The sequence below is a fragment of the Triturus cristatus genome, chromosome 8 (genome assembly GCF_964204655.1).
Source record: "Triturus cristatus chromosome 8, aTriCri1.1, whole genome shotgun sequence".
In the NCBI taxonomy this organism is placed as follows: domain Eukaryota; kingdom Metazoa; phylum Chordata; class Amphibia; order Caudata; family Salamandridae; genus Triturus; species Triturus cristatus.
The window spans coordinates 1379414579-1379434032 of record NC_140591.1 but is presented as its reverse complement, the minus strand read 5'-3'; the positions used below and the strand labels follow the sequence as shown (position 1 = coordinate 1379434032).

The following is a 19454-nucleotide window of genomic DNA, read 5'->3' as shown; positions in this document are numbered from 1 at the left end:
TTTATTTAAGATTTCATTAAGTGACTTTATTACCTCTAGTACCTTTTCTGATGATTGGGACTTCGAGACTGTTAATAACATGATGTCTGATCTAGAGATGTCTACTGTATTCACGAATCATGAATATTTAGAGGGTTCATCGGACTATGAACAAATGTATTGTTATAACCACTATGGTCAGCATTTCTTGCAGAAATCTGCATCGCCTAGAAATGAATTTATGTATAACCAATGGGAACATTGTCCTACACCTCTAAAGGGTAGCTCAAACATTTTGCAATGAAGTTTCCATATTTTTCAGGCTACAATTTGTCTAATCCGGCCACATTTTACTTTAAAAATGTGAACAAGACAGGAACAAAAAATATGTTAACCAATACGAAACAGATGTATTCTGCAACCTTTATTGCCCAACTGTCTAGACAAGGTTTCGAATTTTGGAAAGACAACATTGAGACAAAGACTGTCTGGGGTAAAAAAGATTGGCAAGCACAGGGGGTAGAAACTTTATTTAGGGCCTGTATCATCTCTGAGAAAATTATGTTTTTGAATGACACTGTCCAGCAAACGTCTTGCCTTGGATTAGCCAAGATCAAAGACATGAACACACCGACCATACCTATACCTGCAAGTAATAGCACTACACTGGGGGAGGTCGACATACATAATATTTTACATCACAACAGATCAGATCCAGAATGGAAAAAATGGTTGCTCTGGCCCACAGACACAAACAACTGTCAAGATCGATTACTGAACAAAACACAGGGTTTCACTATCAATAGGCCAGACCCACGCTATGTTCAAAGACAGCATCCAGGGGTAGTAACAACATACAGTGTAGGGAAACTCTGCCTTGATACAGAAAGCTACACTGAAGGATGTAAAACAACACTTAACTTTACTTCATGGAGGCGCAGACCTTAGGGAATTCTTGCTAGGACCAAGATAACCGCATCAAAAACGTTTCATATATGCCGGTATCTACGCTGCTTATAATGAAGCATGGAAGGTTACCCAAGCAGAGACTGCAGCACGAATACGAGAAATTGATCGTATTAATTTAGAGAAAACTCTCTCTGTAGTAGACAATGGGTAAACGACTCTGTCGTCCAGAATATATTCATTGAACAGCATTGTGTCTTCTGTCATAGACATCATGGAACAAGACTTGGTCATGTTGCAACATGGTCAGTCTCAGCTGCGTTCTATCATGCTATTAGGCTGGACGCTACAAAACTTGTGTGCAGGCTATGTGCCTTGGAGTTTAATCAACACTACGTCACTGTTTTCAGAATTCAATCTCACTGATAAACAGATCAGACTGGCACAAAGGGGAGCAGACTACACTATGCTGAGCTTTGAAAAACTGGAAAAATGACCATTCACAGTGGCAGAAAAACCAGCTACTGAGTGGATCATACATGGTAAAATAACTCTGCCTGTTACAACTTTCCATTTTCAATATTGCCTAAAACATATACCAGTTGGCAAATATGAAAGGTTGGGTAAAGGATACATCAAGACATCCTGGGATTTTCCTTACACACATAGATGTTGGAGTGGGGAACGTGAAGTGTTTCTTAGCGGTGAAAACTGTGAACACACACTAAGCGGTTCTCTCCTTTGTCAGGGTATTAACTTACACGGGGCCTGTGATGGTTCCACTACAAACTTATCCTGTCACCTGCAAGGTTCAGCGGCTGCAGTGATTAATCTGATTTTTGGCCAACTTCCTAATGGGAGTTACATTATGTTGAATGATCACAGCTGCTGTGGCATGTTGCCAGGTATTCCAGATCTAGTTACGGTTACATTCAGGGTCACTTGCTGTATGCAAGTCTTGTTTCCACAAATAGATACAGTCAGGGAGTCGACTTTATGGCCTTCACTGAACATCTCTTCTGTACGAATTGATACTCTAAGCAGAATGAAAGCCATTCTTTTACAGAAAACAGTGCCACTGACCACGGCCAAAGAAACCTATGATCTCCAAGTCGCAAGGACTTCTGCCGAGATACATTCCCTTTTGTATACAAACTGCCCTGTACATTTCTCAGCGGTATTATAGATGTATTTAAGAATGTGTGTGCAGGACTGTTAGCACCTTTTCAAGCAGTCCCCGGAATTTTTCCAAACTTCGTGCACTTTGTTTGGTGGACTGACGCTCCTTTTAGTACTCGTTGCAGGGATCCTATTTTTGCTCCTTCTGCTACGATATGGCAAGCCAACTCACCTTCGACATCCAATTCACCTTCGACATCCAATTCACCATAGAGCGAGCTCTATTGGAGACGAAGTGTCGTGAGCGCATCGTCCACATTTTGGGTTTACCTCGTCTAAGAGAATTAAACACCACATGGTTTCTGTCATTCAGACCAATCTGGCAAGATTGCATCTTACCTGTTCTACGCTGCCTGCTCTGCGGTGAAGAATGCATGCTAGACATCTGTCTAACACTCCCATCAGTCATGCCTACGGATATCGATACTCTGCTGGACCCGGTAACGGCCCATGCTCTATGTTGTCCTCAGCGGCTACCAATCCTGATGACGGCATTCATTGAGATCTCACAGACGCAAATTGCTACTGCTGAGGTACGTGAGGAAACATCAGGCACGCAGGTAACATCCGATTCGAACATTGCGGATGCGACCAATGCTGAAGGCGATAGTTCACATCTATGTGCAGTTAATCTTCTAAACTAGGTATTCCAACTTTCACCTACAACGGTAGACGACTTTTTGTCTACAGGATTAGAAGATTTCATGTTTTCTTTAGGCCCACACACTGACTTTTGATTCAGGCACACAGTGTTCCGATGAGACTCTGAATTTGGCCTTCATTCTTTTCAGACAAGGGACTAACTTTGGAACTTTTTTCCTATGATTAATTATTTTTTCCAAATTTGTATTTTTTTGCATTTTTTGGCACAGTAATCTGCTTATAGTAGAACTATTCATAGAGAACAGAATTCTTTGAAAACCTTCCAGGGACATTATGCCACCTTGTCATAAACAACATTAGATTTATGTAACCTGATATGAAATGGTTTCGGCCCTTTTTCTTCTGTATTAATGAGCCATTTCATCAGATGTATATATTTATGATTCATTCTTGTTGGCGTTTTTTCAAATACACGCATATGCTTAGAATGAAATATTGCTTTTAATATGTACAGCACCTACATAGCAATGGGTTTGTAGCGCATTTTTAGGACATATGTTTTTAGATATGTTTTAGCATGTTTTTGATTATCATGCGATACTCTCTTTTAGACATGTTTAGGATTTAGTAATGTTGTTCAAACGAAACTGGAGTGGGTGTTGTGTGTAGATTTAGATTCCGTATATAGGTTTCCCGATTTATGCCCTTATATAGGTACAATACATATTCCCCTTATTTAGGCATAGGGAATCCAGCCCTTATTTAGGCATTGTCCATGCTAACCAAATACAGGCATGGTCTCGTACATCCGACAATCCACGTCACGAGTTCTAGGAAAACCAGACTCTTAAGCCTTTAGGAATTTCCCTTGCTTGGATGTTGATTTCTCCAAGAACTCATTTAGTATGCATGAACATCTATTCCTTAGGGGTTCATCCATGACGTTCCGATGCCCGACTTTTACGTCAATACAGGCATTCCTAAACACCTTCAAGGTATAAATATACCGTCACTTGCCCTGTCAAACCACGGTTCCAGCACGATCCAGCTCGGCTGCCTACTGCGTTTCGCCACGGCAAGTTCGGAAGGAAATCGAGTTCCAGCCTGACGCACTGACCAGACGCTGTCATCCTCTTTGCAGAGAATCCAGCTCCAGTGTTTCTGACTCCCCTTGCGGGGTGTTAGATATCGAGTCCCGGAAAAGAGATTCCAACCTCGCACAATCTAAGGTATGGAGCAGACTAGAACTTAGAGAAACTTTTGGCAACTCTTGGCAAAACTAAAAACTATATATAGCTATAGCTAGCTATACTTTAGAAAACAGCACCTACTTCTTACCTTGTACTACACTTAGGTTAGGTACACTGGGGTAGAACTCTTTAGAAGCATCAGATGAGTATTCACCTTTTAGCCTGTGTTATTTATGTATGGTTTTTAATTAATAAATGTCATAGCTACAAACCATGCTATTGCAGTATTATTTTATCTTACTGCTAACTCTGTACATATTGTACTTCGCAGCCAGCAGTTCATATCTCTTGCATGAGAAATAAGACTGTTCAATAAACCCTTTTTATTGAAACGCCTGTCTCTCTATTTCTGTGCAACTGACTGAGTGAAACTGTTATCTATTGTTTCAACGGTTCTGAGATTGTTCCGGCTCTAAGGGAAACAAAGTTGTCATGTTTATGCGGTTGTCAGAAACGAATCCCTTCTTGTGTATTCGAGAAGTTTCTAGTGACCTCTGAGTTAGCTGGCACACACAAGTAATTAAGTTTAATGTACTCGATAGAGACATACTGACCTCAGTCCTAGGTCAAATCTATAGTGTATATTATTCCAATGCGCAGAGCCTATCCGGGATATAGGAACTACACTACATGGCGCCCAACGGTTTGGTAAGGCACTAATTTAACGCTAGATACTGAAGTAACTCAGTCGTGCTTTTTGACGTCTGGAGTGGGTAGGGATAATATCCGCCTTAGCTAAGTAGGACAAAAATCCTATGTATTAGCTGTTTGGTTTGTTCAATGTTGAAGGATACAGTGTTCCAAAATATTGTGCACCTTATCTTTGTTCCCTTGAAACTTGCTCTGAAACTTTCATTAAACAATGACCGAAAACGGCACAAACATCGATACTGGTGGAGCTGCATTTGTATACTTCAGTATGACTAATATCTCTGACATCGGACTCTCATGCCTATCACTGGCTGTAGTCAAATTATCTATTCTCTGTCATTGTCGCCAGTCCACAAATCCTACGGTTCAAGAGGGTCTTACAGAATTATGCAGGATGGAACTACATACAAACTTAATGACAAACTAGGAACTTATAAGAGGGTCTGGAATATGTTCCCATTTCTCTTTTCAGGAGGGTAATCCCTGTCACTAATAACCTGCCAAGTCATCACCATAATACAGTTATGGTATCCTTTCGTCTGGCACCTCGATTCTGGCAACACTACAGGCCTGTTCTGACCTATTTAATTTTCTGACCCTGCACACATTCCCTTGGGGTATTTTACTGTCCAGTAGACTCTGCTGTGAAGTCCGTGTACTGCAGGCTTCCCTCTGGGGGACCTGACCAGGGTGGACCTTCTAAGGTGCTGGTTTTCTGCAGCAGTGAGGGAGGGTTCTCCTCTACCTTCTGCTTCCCCCTCATCCTCTCTTCCATCCATAGAGTTCTTTCTTGAAGTCCTGATTTATTCACTTCACACACATATGAAATATTTGAGGCGAATGGTCCCCAATATTCATCTAGTGATCATTTAAAATGTACCTCACCCAAAGTGATGAAATTTGAGCATGAGTGTAACTTCTTGTCAGAATAATGTAGTTGCGTTGCAGTATTCATTTGATACATTGACTAACAATGATTGACATACATCAATCCTGTCTCATTGTTCAACTCCTGTAATCCTACCTTTCCCTTTTTTATGAAATTTTTTGTTGGCGTACCTGTGTATAAAAATTCCATAGCTCCAGGTACACTGTATATCGATATGTATCAACTCTCAACATAATTAACTGTCTTGCCCGTAGTAAGAGCTACCTAATAAATGCCACAAGAAAAAAAAAAACAACCAACCCCACATCCTCCCACTGTCCATGTGCCACACATCTCCGCCGTGAAACACTAGATCTACCCCATGAAGTAATAAATGGAAACGGTGTACCCCAAGGAACTCTCCAGGTAGCCATCAGAGACGGCCATGCCTAAAACTAATCTACACCCAGCTAAGGCTCAGAAATCCAATCCGGCCACCCCATGCCCATGGGGCAGACTGCAAGTGTTGTGTGCAGCACAGGCACTTCAGGGCGGACAGGTATAATCTTTGGTAATGTTTTAAATTGCTCAAGAAGTTATGTCCCATGCCTGTGATATGAAATATTTCCATAGATCCCCCCGCTCGTCCCTATGCAACAATGTAATCTTTGCCTGGCCCCATGTAAGCAGCGCCCATGACCAAGTGGCAATTCCGGGAGCACTTGAATGCTTCCACCTTATAGTGATGGGCCGTTTAGCTAATATGAGGGCCTCATCAAAGAATTTAGTAGCAGGCCTCTCCAGAGCTGAATGAGGGAAAAGGCCAAAGAGCAATCCAATAGGCGAATTAGATTGGAACAAGACCCGTCTTAGTTGTTAATAGTTGTACAATCCTAGCCCTGTATTGCCACAGAGAGCGACAAGCCCACATCATGTAGATAAGTCTGCCTCTGGAAAAGCTCAATGGGGACATGCTAAAGCCACACTAGGAAATATCTTAGATATTCTGGCTAGTATGAGATGAGCCCTATGAAGGATGGTAAATTAAATATATTGGAGCAGGGCACCTCTGGACACCTTGCTGCGGTATTCGATTATTTTCCACCAATCCGGATCGTGTACAGTGTAAGCAAGAGCCACCTCCAAGCCACGTGTAGTGCTGTACAGGTCTTGTCCCAATTCCGATGGAAGGCCCAGTAGAACCATCTACTTAGCGTGTCCTATGTACCCACTGTGTTGAGTATTTGTAAGACTTAATGTGTAGTTTACATTACGTGGTATATGCGAAACAACTGAGGCAAAGATCATTTATACGTTCATATGTTAGAAATTGACCGGGTGGGAGGTCATACTCCACCACCTATGTAGGAGAAGCCATAAGCTCCCCATTGAGGAAAAGATCGTTATCCCTATCCTACCCTGTTTAAAGGCTGTTATTGTTACTGAACCTGTTCTACCATGCTTCCTTTGATTTCTTTTCAAATGCAAAATGTATTTCCGGTGCTACTCAATGAATAAATAAAAGTTGCAACTCTGGTGTTTGAATAATTTTATTAGAAAACAAACAAATACCTGAATCATATATATTTCATAGTATCAGTGCATATAATGATCACTGTAGTACATAAATAATTCAAAGGTTTAACACAAAGTTCCTCATTTTGCTCCACTGTCTTGTTGAGCCTGAATGAGTTTCACAAAACATTCTGGTTGACAGAAGAGTTGAAGTCAATACATGAAATAGATCCTATTTCTAAAGTATCTTTGTAATGAAATCAAATTGTGGCTATGTTAATTTCTTGAATCTTGAAAAACGTAATTACGTTTAACGTTGGCTCTAAGCTACTCAGACCAATGCGTTTAAACTATACTCATCAGATAAAGTCACTGACTTGCAAAATAGCATTTGCGACTCTCGATATTAGGAAAAGATGTCCCTTCCTAAAAGAGAGTCTCAATGCAATGTACTATTGTTTTGTGACTGCAACACTTGCAGTTTACCACCTACTTCAAGTAGGTGGTAAACTACTCGCAAACGGGAAGGGGTCCCCAGGGGACCCCTTCCCCTTTGTGAGTGTTTGCGAAAATATACTGCATGCCCTTAAAGAAGCATTGAAAATGCAACAGGTCTCGCCTTTGATTAAGTTAAAGCCATTTGATTCGCTAATGGTATTGTATAGCAAGGCAAATGGCTTTAACTTAATGAAAGGCGAGACCTATGGTATTTTTAATGCTTGTTTATTCTTTGTTGACTTGTGTTCTTCTTGCTTGAGGCATTACTAAATGCTGTTCCCTGTTTCTCAATAAACTCAAACTTGAATAAAAGACTGTGTGGATGCAAGGGTCTGTGTGAGTACTAAGTCAGATAACTATTTAAATATCTGTTTTTACTTCATTTCCCATAGTGGGGGTGAAGGTCGCAATGCTCAGGGTGAGGGTCTGAACGCTGAGGTGGGGGGCTGGTGTTGTGAATGCCAGGATGGGGTTCATATGTTCAGGGCGGGGGCTCAAACGCTTATGTTGGTCTCTGAATTCTCAGGGGGACACAGATGGGGGGTTGGGGGAGAAGGGGTGGTACCAACGCTGAAGGTGATGGGGTTCCTGTGCCCAGCAGCACTCATGGTGGAGGGCCCTTTAATTCTCAGCGAGGGGGAGTGTGGGGAAGCGGGGGGTGGGGAGCACGGAGTCGGGAGCTAACCGGACAAGTTTCCGAATTGTCAAATAATGTTATTTTCTAAGTGAAAGCAGGGGTCGGTCAGGAGCCCGCACAGACGCGGGCGGCCAGTATTCGATGTCCGGGGGGGAGCGGAGGCCCAGACTCAGTTGTTCTCTTTCCTTCCTTCCCTTTCACTGTGTGTTTCTCCGTCTGCACCCCCACCGTCATTCCCCGCTCTCTTTATAAGTTCTTTCTCAGTGCCCTTCTGTTCTCTCTCCCGCCTGGCGCTCCAGCCCTCCCTTTTTGTCACGTGCACGCGCAACCCTTGCCTCTTCTCTAAATTCAAGCAAAAATGTGTTACGGGTCATGTTAATGTAAATGTATGTACAACCAAGGCTGTATAGCTGTTTGGCGTGCATATGTGTGTTATTCCCAGATGCACATAGGGCTTACGAATAAGAAAGGGCCAGAAACAGACACTAGGGGCCTATTCTTCACGGTCAGAGTGTGGTGTCAAATACAATGCCACATATTCCCTCAAATATAGGTTTTCATTCTCTCATTTGACAGAGCCATGTTATACGGTCACAGGAGCCTCGTGTGTCGATATGTGCTGTTTAATAAAGATAACCTAATTACACACATCAAATTAAGCAATCTCTTCAAAATAAAAACGTTAACATTGCCAATGTTCACAAATGTAAACGACCTGTTGACTCCCGTCTCCGTCCTGCTCCCAGGGCGAAGACCATTTTCCATTTTGGTTCTGGGGCCGACTCAGCTACTGGCAGAAACGATAACTCATACACCATCTGAGAGATCGCATCAGCTGTTGTTTGTCATTAGACACAAGGGTACCGTGTATGTCTTAGTGACACTTCTCAAGCACTTCAGTGAGACGCCGCCATCGCCGCCGGCCCAGCCCTACGGCCAGCACTGCACTTGGCACTGCGGAACGCACTGAGACGAATACGAACAGACACATAAAGCCAACACACTGCACTTCGATTCACACAGCCAGCCAGACACACAAGAAGTAGAACAAGATAGTAACGACAGCAGGAAATATAAGGAAATGAAGAAAAGCAAATGCTTTAACGTCGCATAAAGGGTAGTAAGCGCTACATAAATGGAACTAGAATACACGAAAATGGGAGCTACAGTGAGGAGTCTAAAGGTAAAACCATACTGGCTACATGGAACGTTTACCTTGGAGGTTTGAAAGGAGCAGATCGGGGAGACCTCAAAATTGCACCCTCGTGTTCTATTATTTACCAATTTCCGCATTTGGAATGTCACCTTTCCTAGCCGGTGTGCTTTCTGTTCTTAACGCGACTGCTGCTACGAGAGGATCCATCTGCTTCCGTGTACGTCATTAGCCCTCACTAATGACATCTCACAGCTCGTGGCTGCTTGTGACTAATCACTGCTGTAGTGAGCCAAAAGGACACTATTTGGGGAATGCGCATGCAATTTTTTTTTTTTTGCTGCACTACCAATAAGGATGTAGTTTGCTTGTTTTTCCGTGTGCAATGAGGTTATTGCTTTGAATGGCAGTAAAGATTTGCTTGTCAAAGGCCATGTCCAATAGAACAGCCGAAAATGCGTCCACTGGTTTTCATCCGACCAATGAATGTGCAGTGTGGGCGGGGTGTGTACAAACGGCGAGCGGGATGGAATAGTTGGTTCTTCGTGGGATTATTGACAGCGAAGCAGGCAGCAGTGGTGTGCCCTATCTAGGGTAGCGTGCCCCGATCGTGGCGGCAGTGATCGCGAGTGGATGATGAGCGGGCCAAACAGGGAGATTATCCGTGAGTACCGAGATCCAAGCGGCATTACTGTAATTGATCATGGGAACCGAGGTGCATGTAACAAAGTCGTGCGCATGCGCCGTAGGCACAGCCTTTGCCTGAGAGAGTGCCATTAGTCCGCCAATAATTTTGCTACGCGTGCCCTGTTAACGCAGTCGTTTGACGGGGAAACAGCTGATGGAAGAAATCTTAAAAGTGACAAAAGGACAATTTGATAAAACAGCCGATCGGAGGTTGTGGTGAGGGGGGGTCGGCAGCGGCAGGGTGTGTGCGCGCGCTTGTCTGTGTGTGCGCGTCTGCGCGTCTCAGAAGCGCGTCCACAGACCCCGATCGCTGCGCGTGCCCCGGTCTGTCTCCCTTGAGAGGCATCACAGCAACAATAGTTCTCGTTGGTGGCAGCGCTTCGCGCTGCAACGCCAGCGAGACCTAAAAATGAAACTGAAAAGTTCAATTTTTTTTTTTTAAGTGCATCCCGTTTTCCTTTAAGGAAAACAGGCTCCATTTAAAAAAACAAAAAAAAACACACTGCTTTATTTTAAAATGACATGGTGGTCTGCTGACCCCAGCAGGCCATCATCCCTCGGAGTGCTAGCCATTCCCAGAGGGGTCGCAAATTGCTCTTGCCTCATGAATATTAATGAAGCATGCAATTTGCGACCCCATTGGGAATCGCAAACCGTGTCTGAGACACTGTTGTACATTCACTTTTGCGTGTCGCAAATTGCGAGTCACAATTCAACGCAATTTTTGACTTGTAAAAGTGAATGGTCATACATCTGGCCCTCAGTCCGTTGTCTCTTTTACTTCTGATATTGTCACTGTGGCTCCCTATTGAATCCCACTTTGCCTGCCTGCCTGCCTATTCTCTTGACCCCTTTCAGTCTATCTTTCATTCCTCGATTAGACTTCACTTTCATCTCCCTCCTGCCCATTTCTCCTTTTCTGTGTCTTCTCCCCACAACTTCTTTTTATATCTTGGCATTCTTTTTCACTTTGCACGGGCTGCCTATGAAAAAAAGGATCGTATTTAAGGCTTTGTGCACTGTTTTTAAGGCTCTTCACAATATTGGCCTAGTATTTCATGTTTGGAACACACCTTCTAGACCGTTATGTTCTTCAGGCGCAAAGAATGTTGACGTGCCCAAGTTCTGACTTGCTCCTTGGGGTGGCAAAAGCTTTGTGACCTCTACTTCTATTCTCTGGAACTCCCTTCCTTTTGAATTGAAAAAACCCCAGGCCCTTTTCCACTTTAGGAAAGCATTGAAAAGATGGCTCTTTTAACATCTAGGCCATATTCTGTACCTAGCCCGCCTCACTGTTTTTCCCAAGTCTTTCTTGCCCTCTTCTGTTTTCACTAGTTTTGTCCCCTTCAACAAAAACATTGGAATGCTTTAGCTCTCTATTTCTGCCAAGCCTTAAACTTGCACCTCTTTCATGGAAATCTCCAAATATTTTGTGATTGTGGGAGAAAGGATTTAAAAGTATAAATTAATTGTTGTGTGTTTTTTTTATTTGAAAACCACTCTTCTGGGAGACTGATACAAGAATCCACCTTTGGCTAGCGGCTACATTTATAGTAGTACCAGTATGAAAACGATTACATCCTTCAAAATATCTTATGTGGTTGATTACAATCTGCTATTTCCTGGCATGTGAACATCTGGCATACCCTTATACAGAGCCGAACTAACTTGTGTGATGTGATATCCCATGTTCTTGCATATTGTCTGCTAACAGAAGAATTAATTTTCCAGTATGATGGAGAGCCTTGAATCTGTGATTGACTGGTGCGAATTGTTTTGATGGCCTTTGACCTTGAGTTAATGGACTCATTATTACTGGGCAGGAGTGGCAATGGTGTAGGGCTGGTGAGGGGACTAAGTTCTTGACCATATATATGTTGGATGTGGGCAGTCTCTTATCGGAAATAAGTTGAAAATACCAACACTAATGATTAAAAAATGATGCAGCTCTTTGACAAAAACTCATTGGATATCCTGCGCCACCTAAGAAGTCCTACTTCAGTCCACTGAATCGGAACTGGAGTACCACAGAGTAGAGACACCAATAGGCAGGAGCTTAGTGAATTGTTAATGTCACTTGAATGGTTAAATTCCCAGTTGGGATAAGTATAGAAATCTCACTTGCTTTCTAGAAAACACATTTGTAACATTTTGAATTGGATGAGTTACCAAAGGTGACGCTATCTGTGTAGAGGTTTGGTTTTGGTGTGGCGATGTGTGCTGACTGCCCCATTCACATCATAGTTATGACAGGGATGTTGAGTAAGATAAGCCAGGGTGGAGGGCCGCCTTTGCTCTTTGAAAATGGTAGTATGAGAAAACTACCTGGTGGGGCAAGATTGCCAGTAAAGCTAGGCCCCTGTGGAGAAGATGATGTTGCCGGGTGGCTAGCTCTCATTCTATAAATCTGGAAAGAATGAACTGCGTCAGGAGGTGAATGCCAAAGACTGAAAACATTTACATGAAAAAACGTGGTATGTCAGTCGAAGAGAGACCGAACACTGTGAGATAGCCAAAGATGGCCAAAGATGTCAAACAGTTGAGAAGAACACGAAACTTGCTTAAATTGGAGTGTCAGATGCATAGGCCACAGAGAGGAGAGAGCGAGAGAGACACCTCATAAATCGAAGGGGCATTGAAGAGAGGCTATGAAAAGTAAAAAAATAAAATAATTGGAAGACCACGAGAAGCTTTTGACATAGTAAATTATGCCTTGATAGTCGGCCAGGATGGCATCTTTAATTGTCGTAGTCAAGATTCCTGTTTGATTATTGTTACTTCTAATGCAGATTTGTTGTTACTCTTACACGTGTAAATAGTCTCTGAAAGCAGTGTTCATGGTAAATCTTTTGGGGGTGTAATCAGAACGGACTCTAGTCATGTATCTGAAATTTTAGGTTTGTGATTGGTGCAGCAAAAGAGGCATGGAGGTGTAATGTATGCGGTGTTGAGTTTTTCTATTGCACGTGTTTTTTACTCGTTAATTTTCTGTAAAAGACAATTAACAGTAATGGCATATGTGCACAGAACTGTATGGCTTGCCTGAAAAAAGAAATTTATTAAAAACTGGTTTGGGTTTATCATCGCCTTAGAACACTCATGTCTTTGATAAAATGTAAACACAGGAATTGAACATGTTCGAGGGGCAAATTGTAAATGTGTTACGTCATCCATGCTGTTGTGTAAACACATTTGATTCCTTTGAAAGTAGGAAAACCGAAAAAGGGAAACTATCAATATCATGAGCACTGATAGTGTGTTTTAGTTGAAAAATGAATGTGATAACGTAGTATCATTAGCAACGGTCAATTTTTGGAGACTGCATTGTACGCAAAGGATGAATTGGGCCTGCAGATTGCACATCATTGTTACGTGTAGGTAGGTGAGCATTCCAAAGAGGGCATGGAGAATTATGTGGGGGTTCAGAGAGAGGCCCTAGAATGAATGTTTGTTGACACTCCCTTCCTTTCTCCACCTTAAATGTGATTTTAGTGCCTAACTTTAAATAGGCATGCAACCTGCACTACCAACCCACTAATAATTATGGCTGCAGCCTTCTGGCAATACGTAATCTGTCCATTGTCCATGTGACTATGTGAGCATTCATTGTGTGTGTTTGGATGTTGACTTGTGCATAGGTTGGCCCCTGTACATAGGTACTACCAGTAGGTTGGTTGGCCAGTGTGCTTTTGTGGCTTTGGGCTTATTGGCCCATCTGCATGTGTGCCTGCATATCTGTTAAGTTCTATATTAGTGTAGGTGTGAATGGGTGCTTTTATGTCTGTTGAGTTCTATGTATATTACTGTCGGTGTGTATGCGTGACTGTCTGTTGAGTTCTATGTAAATTAGTGTTGTTGTGTATGGGTGCTTGTATGTCTGTTGTCTTCTATGTAAATTAGTGTTGTTGTGTATGGGTGCTTGTATGTCTGTTGACTTCTATGTATGTTAGTGTTGATGTGTATAGGTGCTTATATGTCTGTTGACTTGTACGTATATTAGTGTTGGTGTGCATGGGTGCCTCTATGCCTGTTGAGGTCTATGCATATTAGTATTGTTGTGTATGGGTGCCTGTATGTCTGAGTTGCATGTATATTAGTGTTGCTGTTTATGAGTTTTGTATATCTGTTGATTTCTGTGGATATTAGTGTCTGTGTGTATGGGCTCTTGTATGTCTGTTGAATTCTATGTATATTATTGTTTGTGTGTATGGGTGCTTGCATGTCTGTTTAATTCTATGTATATTAGTGTTGATGTATATGGGTGCTTGTATGCCTGTTGAGGTCTATGTATATTAGTGTTGATGTATATGGGTGCTTGTATGTCTGAGTTCTATGTCTATTAGCATCGGCGTGTATGGGTGCTTGTATGCTTGTTAAGTTCTATGTAAACTAGTGTTGATATATATGGGTGCTTGTATGTCTGAGTTCTGAATTTTATGAAATAGTCACGGAACCTCTGAGTAGGCCCTTTGGATCCCCAGGGGTCCTCGGACCACAGGTTAAGAACCACTGGTCTAAACACAAGATTGACCACTATTCGGTTAAGGGACATCTGACATGCTATCTAGTTCAGAAGGTTTTTTTTATCTCTTGGAAAGTATAGGTCTAACATTTTTATGTTCTTCTGCATTAGTGGTACACTGGCCACATCTGAAGATAGTATTATCAGGTGTAGAAAGACTGTTTTCATGCCGTAATAGCAGTGTAAGCCAAATATGTACATATCTTTTCATTAGTGTTAAGCCTCATTAACTATGCTCAGAAAAGTTGCTTGCCTCTTACTTGTATTTTGAACATAGGACAAAACACCTGTTAAATAATAAATATATTAACATATGTTTTACAGGATCATGACCGACGTGTTCGCGAGGCAACTCAGCAAGCTTTCGAGCAGCTTATTCTAAAAGTGAAGAAAGACTTAGCTCCTCATTTGAAAAATGTAATGGGCCATTGGCTGATTGCTCAGTGTGATACCTACATGCCTGCTGCATCTGCAGCGAAAGTGGCATTTGAAGCCGCCTTCCCACCCAATAAACAACCAGAAGCTCTTGCCTTTTGCAAGGAAGAAATCCTCACAGTAAGTATTAGATGAACTGCAATGTTAAATGTTTGACTCTTGTTCAGTTACTTAACTGGAGGCCTTAGTGGTTTGGCACAGGCCAAGCTGAAGCTTCCTAATTCTTAATGCTGTGCTGGGTTTACTCCATTCACTTGGAGTTCATTCTCTAAAATCTGCCTCAGCTGCCTGGGAGTGGTCTGTGTCTTTAAACAAACTTGGTTAACGTACTTTTAAATGACATGGTAGTGCTGTAGGTGGAATAAAGGTAGACGTTTCAAAGGGTCCCTGCTTTTCTTTTCACAAAGTAATTCTATAAAACTCGTGTTGTTTTCCCTATTTTTATATGTATGTTAAAGAATGTAATTCACTGCCTAATGCAATTTTTTTCTGAGCTTCTGATATTTGATCACAACATTTTGTCCAGTGCAAGTTTGCAAATGTTTATTCTTTTGTATTATAGGTGCTGCAAGATAATCTTCTCAAAGAAACGCCAGACACTCTAAGTGACCCACAGTACGTTCTCATATTTTCACTCTCGAATTATGTCTATTTGACTACCTGTATCTAAAGATTCAAGTAGCAAGGCTGCCCCTAATGTTTGCCTACTGTAGGAATATATGCAACACTACTTCAGTAGTCTCAGGACTATCCATCAAAGATTGAGATCATGTTTGCTGGCCCAAACAAAGCAATTTCAAAGTCAAAAGTAAATATATATACAGATAAGTCGGATGAGGGGAAAACACCTGACCTATCTACCCCCTACTGTTCTATTCATGTGGTGGAGCTGAGGCCCTGAATTACAACCAGGTCATTTTACATGTATCACAGTTTTCCTCAGTGGTTGGAGCAGTTTCCTCCTCCTTATTTCATTGTATTTTAGCCATAAAAGTATGAAGTATGTACATTACTCTATTGTTTGACTTGTACACACACATTTCCCTCATTTTAATTGCCCAATCTTATTTAAATGTATTTTAAGGACAGGCATGCATATTCTTCGATCTCCCATGTACTTTATGTCTACCATATATGGCTGAGGATTTCTATCAAGAACACACATCTTTGACATGATGGCCATCTGATCCTTTACAAGGCTTCCTCCAATCCTTTCTATCATTTACGTTTTGGAAAGTAGTCGAACTGCTTTTGATGTAGTTGCCTTTGCTGTCAGTTGTCAGATTCCACATAGTTTCCATGCTTTACCAGTTTTCCCTATGTCCCTCTTGAAAGAATGAGTTGGTGACCATGCAAACTCCTATCAGCATTTGTCAACTAATGTGTTACTGGCCACCCTGATCCTCTAAAGTGCACAGTTTAGATATGCATCGAGAGCAAAACAAGGAATTGCTTTGGCACAATAAATGAGTCCTCTCCATATTTTACCAAACTTCCAATTCTAGCAAGGCAAACTTTCTGAGCCTCAGATTTCAATACCGTACACAATAATACAACTGCTGCTATATCGATGTGCTATACAATGAGTTTGGCAAGTGGTTATTAAAAATATCTCAATCCATTGTGCCATTTTGTGTCTTTGTTCCAGTTCCATTGCCACTGTCTTTTTTCATTAATGTGCTACCCAACATATAGATTTGTTTTGGTTTCGTTAAACATCTTTTTGTTAATTGTTCAATATTATTTTTGTAGCAAGCCGGTGAAAGTTTAGTGATTTATAAGTTTTAATAAGTAACACACAGTAGTCTGGGTAGAGTATGATCGGGTACCCCCCTTAAGCCCCCAACCCAAATCCACCCGCCATCCAAAGCCCCTGGGTCATAATCTGTGATTTCTGTCATGAATTGGTGGATATTATGAGTATACATATTGAAAAGAGCTGGGACACATACAAAGCCTTCTTTCATATCTGTCTGAGGATGGCAGTTGACAAAGAGAACTTTGTAACCCTGGTACTATTAGATCTTTCACCTGCGTTTGATATGGTTTCACATGAAATACTTATTTCGAGATTATCTGAAATCGGTATAAAGGGTAAATTGCTGAAATGATGTGTGGCGTATCTGGATCGACAAACTCAGTCTTTCTCTATACCATACAGAGCTTAAACACTTAAAGTCCGGGTGTCCCAGGGCTCTGCATTTAGCCCCTCTATTTAATATTTACTTAAGTCCTTTGGCAAAACAACTGTATCATTTAGGGGTAGTTTTTATGAATTATACTGATGATACTCTACTAATAATATCTGTGAATCCAAAAACACCTACACCGCACAAAAGTTTCCATCAGTGTATACAGGTAGTTACTAAATGACTGACTTTATATTCCCTCAAATTTAAAGGGGATAAATCGGAGGTACTTTGCTGCGAATATGATTCTATGGACACTGCCGGAATACTTTTGGCCTCCTAAGTCTAATGGGTGTTTTCTGTGATAATGATCTATCTTTGACCACTTATTTAAATAGGGTGTCATCTACTTGTTTTTCATCACTTAACATTTTGTGGAAGCTCTTCCCCCTTCTCTTGGAGGACCTTTGAATGTTCAGGCCTTTATACTGAGTTGTTTAGACTATGGCCATTCATTGTTTCTGGGTGCCTCAGATTAAATGATCGAATGTTTGGCGTATATACAGAATATTGCTGATCGGCTGGCCTTGTCATTGCCACAGATTTCATTGGCCTAATCAGTGCTAAAGAAATTACACTGGCTACCGGTAGCTAAGAGGATTCTTTTAAAGTCTCTTTATTTTGTACAAAGGGCTTTTCACATTACGGAACCCGTCTGTCTTCAGATTAAGTTTAGGAAGTACTGCCCTTAACACCTGTTGCACTCGACAGAAGCTAACCTTATGATATAGTGTAAATATAAACTTGCTCAAGACTGTGGGGGGGGAGGGCAGAGTATTTTCGGTTAAAGCGGTGTAATTTTGGAATAGCTTGCCAGTCTCAAAGCGAAAGTTGTAGACTTAGGCAAGTTTAGAAAGTCACTCAAAACCTAGCTGTTTGCATTGTAATTGTTGGGAAGTAGTCAAATTGCTGACGTGCTGTGTAATGGTACCATTAAGTCTCGCCTCCAGGGCACCTTTTTTAGGTAATCGTGCAATTTAGAAATAAAATTATGAATATTAATTTAAAGAATAATAACGCCTAAGTTAGCTTTTCAGAACAGACTTCTTTGATCAGTAAGACCAGTTCTCTCTGGTCTTAACAAGTTGTTATGTAAGGTCATAGCATCTAAAGTAATAGCCCCATCTTCTTGAGAGATTGCCCCTGTTTACATGCCATTCCCTAAATAGACTGCTTCCTCTCTAGCTATCTGCAAGGAAAAGTAAGTTAATTTCCCACAAACTGGCCCCATAGTTCTCTGGATCTGTGGCATTTCTAAAACCTTAGATAAGAAGAGCTGGATGCTACAAGGGAAGCTTCTCCTTATCTTCATATTTTATAAATCTGCACCAAGTACAAGTACAAAATTAAAACCTCATGTAAATCTTGTATTCTACCACAATTTTAGAGTCTCACTACATGAAAAAACTGATATTTAGAGGATTAGAAAAACTAGCTATCCTCTCTATGGGCAGCCCAAATATCCCACCCTTCCATTTGATGTCCGACTCTGAACAATACTTCCAAAGAGGCTAAGACGAGGAGCAAGATACGTGAAGGTTTTTCCCACCCTGCCAGGAGAGCTCTGACTCACCTGACATTGACATTCTTTAATCCTCTCATTACCATTCAACTGAAGCAAAGCATTGCTTGATTGGTATTGAGGTCAATCTAGCTGCTTGTCTGGAATTTAAATCTAACTGACTTGCCACCACAATAGCTTCCCTCTTGGCAATCTCTTACATTTTTCATTTTTGCAAGGATATCTGCCCAGCTCCTTAAAGGTCGTATTAGGTGTGCCTAAAAGTAACGGACCTATGCTCTCAGGAACTGGCCAACCAATGTCCCGTCTCTCTTCTCCCTGTTACTGCACCCAATTAAGAGCCTTTTGCACAGTACCTAATACATTGTCCACCTTGATCGTAGAACTAAGTCTGTTTTCGTGGCTGCTAAGGAATACATTTGTCTGAGACCTGCTTCTTTTAGATTTATAGGCAAGAAGAACAGATGATGGACAGAATGCTGAAGAAATAAAACATTCAGCCCCAGTCACAGATCTGGGTTTAATCCATAATTATTTCGCTCACTATGCCACCCCAGTTTGGATCCAGCCATATGCAAATCATTCTTGACCCTGCTCCTCATGGGAACAGTCCAGTCCAAACTGCCAAGCCAGGTCCTCTCTTGGCCGGAAACGCGCTTCCTAGGACCAGTTTTGAGGTATCAGCCAGGCTAGCTTGAATCCAGTGGCACAGTGAGCATGGAACCCACGTCTGGTCATACCCTTCCCACTTAGGGTGCCATAAGCCCTAAGGGGGGAGGAGTTGGCCTAACGGCTAGGGCGGTCAACCTTGAATCTGGGGAACTGGGTTCGAGTCTCGGCAATGACGCTGAACATCCTGT

The 19454-nt window shown here is 41.8% G+C and overlaps 1 protein-coding gene across 1 annotated transcript in view; it reads left to right on the top strand.

Annotated features, from left to right (window-relative positions):
• Window positions 1–19454, top strand: part of LTN1 (listerin E3 ubiquitin protein ligase 1) — a 452785-nt gene that overhangs the window by 74499 nt on the left and 358832 nt on the right. The window contains exons 4-5 of the mRNA XM_085623083.1: window positions 14773–15003; window positions 15446–15498. Coding sequence (XP_085479209.1) covers window positions 14773–15003; window positions 15446–15498 — 284 coding nt within the window. The remainder of the gene's footprint in view (window positions 1–14772; window positions 15004–15445; window positions 15499–19454) is intronic.